This window comes from Orycteropus afer, unplaced genomic scaffold (assembly GCF_000298275.1).
Source record: "Orycteropus afer afer isolate SDZICR_OR568_19922 unplaced genomic scaffold, OryAfe1.0 scaffold00848, whole genome shotgun sequence".
NCBI lineage: Eukaryota > Metazoa > Chordata > Mammalia > Tubulidentata > Orycteropodidae > Orycteropus > Orycteropus afer.
Window position 1 is genome coordinate 586,568 of NW_006922435.1, and position 11,852 is coordinate 598,419.

An 11,852-nucleotide genomic window follows, 5' to 3' on the forward strand; every position below is an offset into this window, starting at 1 on the left:
AAAATCTGTTTCAGAGGAGAACTTGAAATCTGTATCCAGGAGGCTAATGTCTGACTGGACACAGGTCTGGTATAGAGTATAGGCAATGCAGGGAGCTCTTTGGAAAGGTTTGTGAACTCGAGTGGAGGACAGGAAAGGAAGTGGGGCCAAGGCATTTCTTTCATCTTGGAGAGCTACAGAGTTTCCTAACCATATATGAGAAACTTCTTTCCAAGCTAGTAATATGTGAGAAGTAGGAGGGCCATCTCTAGCCTATTCCTGAGGATAGAAGAGTTGCAGCTTTTATGTAACTTTGTCTCCCTTTTATCTAGTCGGAGTCTAGCCAGTCAGAGTCATCTGTTCGGAGGGAGGAGTCACCCATGGATGTGGACCAGCCATCTCCTAGTGCTCAAGATACTCAATCCATTGGTCAGTACTGCCTGTTTACAGCGCAGCTAAAGGGAGAGCCAGATTCATGGAATTTCTGCCAGATCCCTTGCTCTTGACAGTATATAAGCTCAGTGTTTGCCAATTTGTTTCAGTGAACAGTGGTATCTATAAATGTTAATAGGTAGGTGCTTACCAACCAACTTGAGAGAAAGACGTGGTGATCTACTTCCAAAAGATCACAGGTTTTGAAAACCTTGTGGAGTGCACTACTCTGAAACGCATGGGGTCACCATGAGTCAGAATCAGCGACAACTGAATTGCTTTGATTTTGGTACCAACCAACTAAGATCACTAACCACCGCTATTTTACCCTTGTTTTGTAGCACATGTTGCAATTCCTGTAGTAAAGAAACTATAATATCATATGACACATGGAGACAGCGTACATTTGAGTCTTGGCTCCCCTATTTACTAGTTCTGACACCTGAGGCAGCCTTCTCTTTGCTTCAGTGTCCTTATTTAAAATAGGTATGTTTACAGTTGTTAGGATTAACAAATTAATACATGTATAATATTTAGAGTAGTACCTGGAACACAATGAATGTTACCTATTATCAGCGTTTCTCAAAGTTGACTGCATACAGAATAGTTTAATGTTTATCAGACTTTGGGAGAAACGAAAGTATTCCTATGTTCTCTTGCCCATGATCACATGGTCTGCGAGTGCCAGAACCAATATTTAAACCTAGGGCTGTCAGAACTTTGAAGAAGTCAGGATTTGGGCAGATATTAAAGTGTAAAGGTCAGGAATAAGCTTAATCAGGGCAGGTATTGAGGGTTGAAGAGGGTATGTGGGTATGGGGGGAGAGAGGGAGGAAGCAGTTGGTGAGAAAGCATTTGGTTCTTCCCCACCCTGACGATAAGGTGAGTCTTGCTACTTGGCTACTGAGCAGAATTTAGAATAAGCTTCTGATGGGTACTGGGAAAGGTACAAGCCATGTGGGTCCATCTGTTACACCATAGGACAAGATGACTAATTTCAAAAAGACACCAGACTTAGAGTCAGAGAGATCTGGGTTTATGTTCTGACCCTGTCCTTGGCAAAGAAAACAGGGAGAAGGCAGCCTGCTTCTAAGGGCAGCTGTCAAAGATTCAGCGAGTTCAATGCCCTAGCACATACTTGGTAAACTGAAAAGTAACCACAAGTTTAACCATTGTTGTTTTGCCCAGGTTTTCTGAGAGCTCATGAGGCAATGACTAGTGTTGTCCAGTAGAACTTTCTACAGTATCCAGTAGCTGTATTTGGCTATTGAACACTTGAAATGTTCAACTGAGGAACTGAATTTTTAATTTGGTTTTTATTTTTTAATTTATTATCATCGAACACAGGACTACACCTTGCTTTCACATATTGCTCAGTGAGTGTTATTGAGTGGGCTAGTTTACTTGCTCTGATAGCCTGTGCATTTGTCCTCTGGTCTGAGAAAAATTGAAGAGAAATCTCTTAAGACTTTTCTCATTTTCTCTTCTGTATGCTTTATAGGCTCTGATGGTACTCCACAGGGGGAAAAGGAGAAAGAGGAAAGGCCACCAGAGTTACCCCTACTCAGTGAACAGCTGAGCCTGGATGAGCTGTGGGATATGCTGGGGGAGTGTTTAAAGGAACTGGAGGAATCCCATGACCAGCATGCAGTGCTAGGTGAGTTATGCCTGAGAGCCCAGCCCAGGTTTCAATCCAGTGGTCTGCTCTGGGCTCCATTTTGCCAGCTTAATTTTCTTCCTTTTGGGTTACTCCTCTCCTCTATTTATGTATAAATAGAATATACTATTTATATATTGTTTGTATATTTATAAAATAAGAATTCAAAGGAAAATTTTTTTTTTCCTCTGGCTTCAATGTCAGAAAAATAATAAGCCTTGTTTTTTAATAGACTTTAATTTTTTAGAGAGAGCTCTGGTGGCATAGTGCCTAAGGCATTTGACTGCTAACCAGAAGGGTGGCGGTTCAAACCCACCAGCCATTCCTCGGAAGGAAGACTGGGCAATCTACTTCTGTAGACATACTGCCTCGGAAACCCAAGGAGGGGTCACTGTGAGTGGAATTGAATTTTTTTAGAGCAGTTTTAGGTTTACAGAACAATTGTGCGGGAAAGTACAACGTTCCCAGATAGTCGCCCCTATGTACATTTTCTCCTATTAACATCTTGTAAATATGTGGTACATTTGTTGAAATTGATGAACCCATGTTGATACATTATTATTGACTAAAGACCATAGTTTGCATTGGGGTTCACCATGTTCTGTAGCCCTGTGAGGTTTTTTTTTTTTACAATTTATTTTTTGTTGTTGGGAATATATTACCTTCTCTTCTAATAACTGGTTTCTTTTACTTCCTAGGCCAGGGTTACCTATTCCATTTTATAAGTGGTTGCATATCCCAGTTTCCTTTAACTTTAAGGAAGCTTCTCTATGACTTCATTATTCTTCTATTGTATTTCCCCTGACAGTTTTCACTATTTCTATTTCCTTTTTGTAATTTTGTGATTTTATTTTGAAAGGGGAGTCGTTTCTATGTTGAAGTTTGTAAAACAAGTCACTTCCCTGTCACTCCTACCCCTAGTGCTACAGCCTGCTGTCGAGGCCTTCTTTCTGGTCCATGCCACAGAGCGAGAGAGCAAGCCTCCTGTCCGAGACACCCGTGAAAGCCAGCTGGCACACATCAAGGACGAGCCTCCTCCACTCTCCCCTGCCCCCTTAACCCCAGCCACTCCTTCCTCCCTTGACCCATTCTTTTCCCGGGAGCCTTCGTCTATGCACATCTCCTCAAGTCTGCCCCCTGACACACAGAAATTCCTTCGCTTTGCAGGTAAAGGGAACTCAAAATATAGAAGGCTTTGTTTTGTACAGGGTTGTTTCATATGCTTTATGATTCATCAGTAGAGAAGGGGGGTGGTATATAGAAAGTGAAGCTAGTGGGGTTGGTAGGGGCTGGGTCTAGAAGCCCTTATATGCTACTTTAAGGGGCTTAGGCTTTGTTTCAAAGTGGTGACAAACTAGAAGGGGGTGGAAATGATTGGATTTGTTGTTCACACCTCTAGACTGTTCCATTGCTTTGACCAGCTCCCTTTTAGGCCCCTAAAATAAGAAAGAAGAGATGGATGGGTAGATGGCTATCTAAAGCTTTATGGGATCTATCATGTACTGATTTCTGCTGTCCCCTTTGTCCCTCAGAGACTCATCGCACTGTGTTAAACCAAATCTTACGGCAGTCTACTACCCACCTTGCTGATGGGCCTTTTGCTGTCCTGGTAGACTACATTCGTGTCCTTGACTTCGATGTCAAACGCAAGTATGTGCCCTGAATGTTGTGGGGTGAGGGAAGTAGGGAACCTGGGGTGTGGGGTGGGGTAGGAACTCCCCAGAAAGGAGCCAGATTTGCTCATGGGGTGGTGGTTTCAGGGAAAGAAATTACCCTTGGTGGTGGCACTTAAGAGACTGCTACACCACAGGCCATCCTAGATTCTTTAGGCCTTCTCTGCCCCATTTTCTATTCTTTATCAGGGAGATGAGAGCATTTGTTTAACTGAATCATTTCTAAAGTCTTTTGGAGTAATGGATGGGGGTTGTACGTGGCCATAGTACACTTAAAGAAGGGCTCTGAGGGAGCCTTGATAACACTCTGTCACCTCCACTTCTCTCCCTTCGTGAACACAAACACCTGTTTGCATGCTTGTTTCAGAAATCACATGCTGCAACTCTGTGGGCCCTTATTCAGTAGAGATGGGGAAACTTTAGTTGTTGGTAACGAATGACCTAACTCTCCCAACCCCTGGGCATTTCCAAAGAAGATGGTAAGCGTGGATTAAAGTGTTTGGTGGATGGAAGGCAGGCAAATGGAATTTTGCTCTGCCATTCCCAATCCTATTTTCCTCCCTATCCTATCTCCCAAGATATTTCCGTCAAGAGCTGGAGCGTTTGGATGAAGGGCTCAGAAAAGAAGATATGGCTGTGCACGTCCGCCGTGACCATGTGTTTGAAGACTCCTATCGTGAGCTGCACCGCAAATCCCCTGAAGAAATGAAGAATCGATTGTAAGAGCCTGGAGCAGAGAATAGACAAGATGGGGCATGGGGCCACTTCCTACAGGGTAGAAATGGCTTATTCAGGTCTCAGATGTACCAGAAAATTTAGGGAGGCAGTATCTTTACCAGTAGGAGTATGGCTTAGATATTCTCACTGAACTGTTTTCCACTCTTCTTGCCTTGATCTTGTAAGACTGGTCTGCTGGCTTTTCCTTTGACTAAGCTACCCCAAAATTTCCCAAACAACAGGAAAGTCATAGTTTAAAAAGATACATCTGATGGCTTCACAGTGAACATTTTCTCCCTGTTACTTTATGAACTAGAAGGCTGCTGAGTAAATGGTACCTTGGTTTGAGGGAGCTCACACTTGCCTGAATGGCTTCTCCAAATTGGTGGTTGCTCACTGGTAATTCTGAAGCCACCTAGAGGAGATTGATAGTTTGCAATACCAGTTGTCATAAGAGGTGATGAGCTAATAGAGCTATTAGAGTAGTTTGATGTTCCTGAACTTACTGACCACCCATCACCACCACCACCACCATCATCACCATTACCATCCCCCACTCCTGTAATATGGACTCACCATCCATCTAATCACACAGGAAGTCATGCTCCAGCACAATCCCCCAAATACCTTATAGGAGCTGGACTCTGGGCTCAGCTCTCTTTAATACCATTTGACTCCCTGCTTGTCCTAAGTCAGGCCTCGTATACCTTTGCTATTGATGTTTTCTAAATTATGTACCTTCCCCACCCCCCAACCATTGCTGAACCTGTACTGATATTTTAGGACATTTCTTCTGTCAGTGGTTCTTTTTTTTTAACCTCCTTTCTTATCTCAGACCCCTACCCCTTCTCTGGGCTCTCCTAGCACTCTCTCTTCACCTCTGTCATTGGACACTTGGACACTGTACTCCCCAAAGACTGCTGCTCACTCAGTCAGGTAATGGTGAGTTAAATGAATGGATTTGTCCTCGGGCTTTTTCACAGCTCTCCTCTGTTTTTGCTCTTTTGCAGGTATATAGTGTTTGAAGGAGAGGAAGGGCAGGATGCTGGAGGGCTCCTACGGGAGTGGTATATGATCATCTCTCGAGAGATGTTTAACCCGATGTATGCCTTGTTCCGCACTTCACCCGGTGATCGGGTTACCTATACCATCAATCCATCTTCCCACTGCAACCCCAACCACCTCAGCTATTTCAAGTTTGTTGGACGCATTGTGGCCAAAGCTGTATATGACAACCGCCTCCTGGAGTGCTACTTCACTCGATCCTTCTACAAACACATTTTGGGCAAATCTGTCAGGTAAGGATGTGGCACAGTCCTGAGACTACCCTCAGGTCTTTTTCTAGTGTCCCATCCCTATGCTGTCCCTCCTCCTCCCACCTTGTGACCATGTCCACTTGTATTTTTCTAGATATACAGATATGGAAAGTGAAGATTACCACTTCTACCAGGGCCTGGTTTATCTGCTGGAAAATGATGTCTCTACCCTTGGCTACGACCTCACCTTCAGCACTGAGGTATGTCAGAAAGTCCTGGCAATAGCACATCCCAGCTGGTCTTAGCACATTCCTAGATCACTGAACTGGCATTCAATAGCCCCTCATAGTTCTAAGTAAGTATCTTGAATTCTTAAAGTCTCATGTTCCATTCCCTGTCAAGCAGAGGGCAGTGAGTATTTGTATAAGACATCAGAACAAAAAAGCCAGAATTTATAGAACAAATTGTTACCTAGTTTCCCTTTTATTTAAAAAAAAATCTCTAATACATAATACTTAATTCCAGAAGGAATTTCATAATAGAAAAATTATACAAATAAACATGTAAGATAATAAGTGAAAAACAGTATTTAAAGGATATTCTTTCCCAAAATTGTTTTTCATAACAATTGTTAGAATATATATGCTTTTTTTTTGCTCTTTTATTTACCTTTGACAATTTCCTTACTTTTTGCTTCCCTTATGTGTTTTAGAGCCAAAGAGTAATTTATCTCATTTCTACTCTTGTGAGCTAATGAGAAAGGTCATTGTTTGTTAGGGATTTCCCTTGCCTCTCTGCCTAGGGACATGGGAAGGAGTTTAGGGTGTGTTCCCAGGTTGTCTATGTTAGTCTCATTCTAGACCAAGCATAGGAGCTCTGGTGGCATAGTGCCTAAGGCAGTTGTTTGCTAACCAGAAGGTTGGTGATTCAGACCCACCAGCCACTCCTCAGAAGGAAGACTAGGCAAGCTACTTCTGTAGAGATACCGCCTCAGGAACCCAAGGAGGGGTCACTATGAGTCGGGACCAACTCTATGGCAGTGAGTTTGGTTTGGTTTAGACCAAGCATAGTATGTATGATTGGTGTTTGTGGGTATTCTAGGTCCAAGAGTTTGGAGTGTGTGAAGTTCGTGACCTCAAACCTAATGGGGCCAACATCTTGGTAACTGAAGAGAATAAAAAGGAGTATGTACACCTAGTGTGCCAGATGAGAATGACAGGTAAGGGAAATGTCATTTAGGCCCTTTGTTCCATAATATGGGAAGAGGTTAGGCCTCATTCATTTCAGAAACTTTTTTGTTGTTGTTCATTTCCCCTATGGCATAGCCACAAATACCTTAGACAAAAGGAGTTCAAAAACCTGTCCAAAAAGATCTGACTTTATCCGCTCATACAGGAACTCTGGTGGCATAGTGCTTAAGGTATTTGACTGCTAACCAGAAGGCTAACGATTCAAACCCACCAGCCACTCCTCAGAAGGAAGATTCAGCAGTCTATTTCTGTAGAGATACTGCCTGGGAAACCCAAGGAGAGGTCATCGCTATGAGTCGGGATCGACTTGGGTGGGTGAGGGACGGGCATAACAGTCAATATCCTAGTAGCATCAGGAGCCAGATTAGGGATCTCTGACTTTTGGTTCTCTCCCTAGGAGCCATCCGCAAACAGCTAGCAGCTTTCTTAGAAGGCTTCTATGAGATCATTCCAAAGCGTCTCATTTCCATATTCACTGAGCAAGAGTTAGAGCTGCTCATATCAGGACTGCCCACAATTGACATTGATGATCTGAAATCTAACACTGAATACCACAAGTACCAATCCAACTCTATTCAGGTGAGCTGCTGTCAGCATCCTTTCCTGTATAATCTTAGCCTAAGCAGTACTAATCTGTGTGATCCCAAACAAATCATTACTCTTAGGACAAAAAGATTGGGGGTGACAGTTAACCTATATACCTACCTCTTCATTCTTCTGGAACATATTTTCAGATGATTTTCTTATGAATAAAGGAACTGAAACCCATACTATGGAAAAGACTTGCCTAAGATTCCAAGTCCAGTCTTGTTTCCCAAATTCCATCTCCCTTTCTTCTAGGAGTTCTCTACTTAACTGGCTTCTTCTGTCTCTTCCTGCAGATCCAGTGGTTCTGGAGAGCATTGCGCTCCTTTGACCAAGCTGACCGTGCCAAGTTTCTCCAGTTTGTCACGGGTACTTCCAAGGTGCCCCTGCAAGGCTTTGCTGCCCTTGAAGGCATGAATGGCATTCAGAAGTTTCAGATCCATCGAGATGACAGGTCCACAGATCGCCTGCCTTCAGCTCACACATGGTAAGAGGAAGGTACAGGTTTAGCTTGTATATTTGACATAGTTGTAGGCCATTACCCAAGGTTGTAAAAACAAATCTGGGCCAGAGCTAAATCTTGGACAGCTCACAAATTTGGTGGTTCATAGGAGAAGGTGGAGTCCCTGTGTGGTGCAGTTAACACAATCAGGTGTTCACTGAAAGATTAGAGCTTCAGGTCCACCCAGGGGTGCCTCAGAAGAAAGCCTTGGTGGTCTACTTCTAAAATACCAACTGTTAAAAACCCTGTGGAGAGCACAGTTTTACTCTGACACATGTGAGGTCGTCATGAGTCAGAATTGACTTGATGACAACTAGTTACAAGTCCCTGGGTGGTACAAATGAATAACATGCTCAGCTGCTAACCAAAGAAATTCAAGTCCACCACAAGAAGAAAAGCCTGGTGATCTACTTCTGAAAAGTCAACCATTGAAGACCCAGTAGAGCACAGTTCTGCTCTGACACACAGAAGATGATTCTTGAGACTGGGAAAGATAAGATAGACATACAGTGGGGGCTGGGAGACATTGCAAGTCAACAACAACACAAGCGAGCATGGTATATTACCGGGTACAGCATAGTGAAAGTAAAGAGAAGTTGCAGCGAACAGAAGGCTAAAGAACTCATGAGAGGTCCTATCACCAGTGACTCTGAATGCCTTCTTAGAGCTTGCACTTTAGCCTTTTGGGAAAGGAGAAGCCAAGATGTTTAAGGAGGAGTTGTGTTTTAGAGAGGTAATTGATGGCCAGCATTGGGGCTAGATTAGATGGGGACAGACTGGTCTAAGACAGGATTGGGAGCGGGCAGATGTGAGGAATAGGTTCCCTCAGGGAGGAAAGGTCAGTGGGTATCATGGGAACACAAGGATTTGGTTACTGTCTTTTGTCACTGTCTGATCTTTCTTTCCATAGTTTTAATCAGCTGGACCTGCCTGCCTATGAGAGCTTTGAGAAGCTCCGCCACATGCTACTATTGGCCATCCAGGAGTGCTCTGAAGGCTTTGGGCTGGCCTAGTAAGGCCCCACTCACCTCTGGGGTTTTTCTACCATTGTTGGACCTAGGGAGGGGAGAAATAAAAGAGAACCAGAAAGAAAATAACAGAAACCAATAAATGAAATCACCAACTCACCATATGTGTGTCCCAGCTTCCCCATCTTCCTTAGCGCATACCTGTTCCCCGCTCCTGCTCATTCTCTCTCCCCCCTCCCTCACTCCCTCTGCCCCTTCCATGCCATCCGTGATCCCCACCCCATGTGTTAAAAAGGCAGTAGCCTTTCCAGGGACCTGTTTGTCCCAAATTTTCGAACAGTGTGCTCCTCAGAATCTGTGTTCAGAAGGATTTGCTGCATTGAGACTTGAAACCTTTGGATAGGGGAAAAATTATATATATATATATTTTTTTGTTCTGTTTGCATTTCTTAATTTGTGCTTGGAATGTGTTGATGTGCACAGCTAATGATTCAATGCGAGACAAGATTGGCGTCTGTGTTGTGGAGGTTTCAAATAAAGAGCACTCTTCATAAGTCAATCTTCACAATGGAGTTTTTTCAAGCTTAAAAGAGAAACCAACTCTTAAACATACTAGACTAGACATCTTGAGAGAAATCCAAATATATCATCCAGAAAACAATGTGCACTTGCCTACCTGCCACCAACATCACCGGTGCGTCTTCCTCATTCAAAGCTGGTTTCCCCACAATCGGGAGAGAGAAGCAGCCTGCAGGAATTGGGAGGAAATCTTTCTTAAAATGGGATCTGTGCTTGTGGTGGTGGAGATTGCAACAAAGGATAAAACATCACCTTGCCCAAGGATAGCCAAAGTAGTGGGTTGTACAAAATGTTGAGGGAACTCACTCAATCAAGGGTTTTATTTGGTGAGATTTTATAATAGTCTCAAATCCAGGCCTCAGCTTAAAATTTTATTAACATTTTAGTTCATAATTTTAATGAGTAAATTATGACTGTCGAGAAAAGTCTTCCTATCCTTTTTTGTTTTGTTTTGTCTCATAATCTGCCTGTCTGTGTGCCTGCTAGTCTATTTGCAGACCACCTAGCAGTCTTAACTGTTTTCACTTCATCCAAAACTTAAAGTTGATGGTTCCAACCATCAAAGAAACAAGGCAATTTAATAAAAGTTTAGTTAGAAAAATAACGCAAAATGGTGCTTCATGTGATTTTTCTTATTTTCTGAGATCCTACTTCTTGGAGATTCTCCACTTGATCATGACCCCCAAAGTACGAGTTTAGGAAAGCAATAGTGTGTCTTTAATTCCTTGGTCCTGATGCAAATGGTTGCTAGGTATTTTTCTCTTCTCTTCAGTATTTATACTACTTTATGCCTTGTCCTACTCTGACCACTGAGAAGACAAAAATGAATCAACCCTGTTCCTGCTGTTAAGCTTCTAGTCAAGGGAAAAATCTGTGACAGATATAAAAAGGGATCTCTGGGTGCACAAAGCAGAAGTACCTGACCTAATCTGGAGGATCAGGAAAGGTTTTCCATTGTAGTGGCTTTTGAGTCCTCAGGCTGTAGAAGAGTTAACAGCAAGGAGGTAAGGGTAGATTAATCTAGGCTAAGACAGCAGGTATTTAGTTGATGCAGTGCAGCAGGCGCAAAGGGGGTGTGATGGCCTGACATGAGACTGGGAGTCCAACAGGGCTTTAAAAGGGGAAAAAAGAAATAGTAGAATTGATCAGTAAACTTGGGAACTGGTTGTTGGAAAAATCAGAATGGAATAAAGCTCTGACCAGTAATAAAAATTTCAAAGAGATGCAGGGGCTGAGGGTTATGTGTGAAAATGAAGTACAGATAGAATAATCCTAAAGGAAGTAAAAGTAAATCTAAATGTTGTACTACAAAAATCTGACATGATCACGTATGAGTTGTGTCTGGAATATGTATGGTGTGATACTTACCCTCATGTCATGAGGAAAAGCTTGTCTATAAACAAGGCTTTTGCTAACATTGCTGACCAAACCAACAGCCAACATTACACTTGAAACAAAGTGCCCAATTACCATTTTTAACTCTGTTCTGGTTCAATAAACCAGGAAACAAGATAAAATGAGAAATTTGCTAAACCAGGAGAATCAAAAGTTACTACAACTTAAAACTAGAAAGAAGCTTGGTTATAATAATGAAAACATTCATGTAAGCATTTACTGTGCAACAGAAGTTATATAGCTTGTAATAAAGTCACAAAATGGGACCTAATAGTAAAAATGTATTATGTGCACATTTTTTTGGTAAGCAAAAAAGATGTGAATAGCATACATACAGTATGATTACTTGTTTAAAAGTGGCAAAACAATACGTATATGTGTGTGCATCAAGAGTATGAAAAATCATGTGTGAAGATTATGTGAGACACTGCAGTATACCAAGTTGACAGTCATGGGTGGACAGAAGAGGGTGCAATTGGGAAGAGAGACATGGCTTCAACTACATTGATGTTTTTATAAACTAGGTGATGCTGGGTATATGGGTGTTTATAATATTTTAACATCTGAAATATTTTGATTTTGGTGAAATACAATATTTGCCATTTCATCCATGTACAATTGAGTGACAATTCACCATGTCCAATAACCACTATTCATTTCTGAATTTTTCTATCACTCTTAACAAAAACTCTGTACCCCTTAAACAGTACCACCTAACCCCCATCTCCTTCTCACCCACCCATGGTAACTACTAATAAAGTATAATCTATTTGCTATAAGTGAGATCATACAGTATGTGTGCTTTTGTGTCTGTCTTATTTTACTCAGCATGTTTTCAGGGTTCCTCTGTGTATGTCAT

The 11,852-nt window shown here is 42.3% G+C and overlaps 1 protein-coding gene across 1 annotated transcript in view; it reads left to right on the forward strand.

Annotated features, from left to right (window-relative positions):
- The window catches only part of HUWE1 (HECT, UBA and WWE domain containing E3 ubiquitin protein ligase 1), a 164,163-nt gene extending 155,099 nt beyond the window's left edge, over positions 1–9,064 (forward strand). The window contains exons 71-81 of the mRNA XM_007958089.2: positions 312–408; positions 1,913–2,068; positions 2,990–3,235; positions 3,601–3,718; positions 4,320–4,460; positions 5,469–5,756; positions 5,869–5,974; positions 6,816–6,933; positions 7,362–7,543; positions 7,846–8,036; positions 8,962–9,064. Coding sequence (XP_007956280.1) covers positions 312–408; positions 1,913–2,068; positions 2,990–3,235; positions 3,601–3,718; positions 4,320–4,460; positions 5,469–5,756; positions 5,869–5,974; positions 6,816–6,933; positions 7,362–7,543; positions 7,846–8,036; positions 8,962–9,064 — 1,746 coding nt within the window. The remainder of the gene's footprint in view (positions 1–311; positions 409–1,912; positions 2,069–2,989; positions 3,236–3,600; positions 3,719–4,319; positions 4,461–5,468; positions 5,757–5,868; positions 5,975–6,815; positions 6,934–7,361; positions 7,544–7,845; positions 8,037–8,961) is intronic.
- Positions 9,065–11,852: the final 2,788 nt, after the last annotated feature.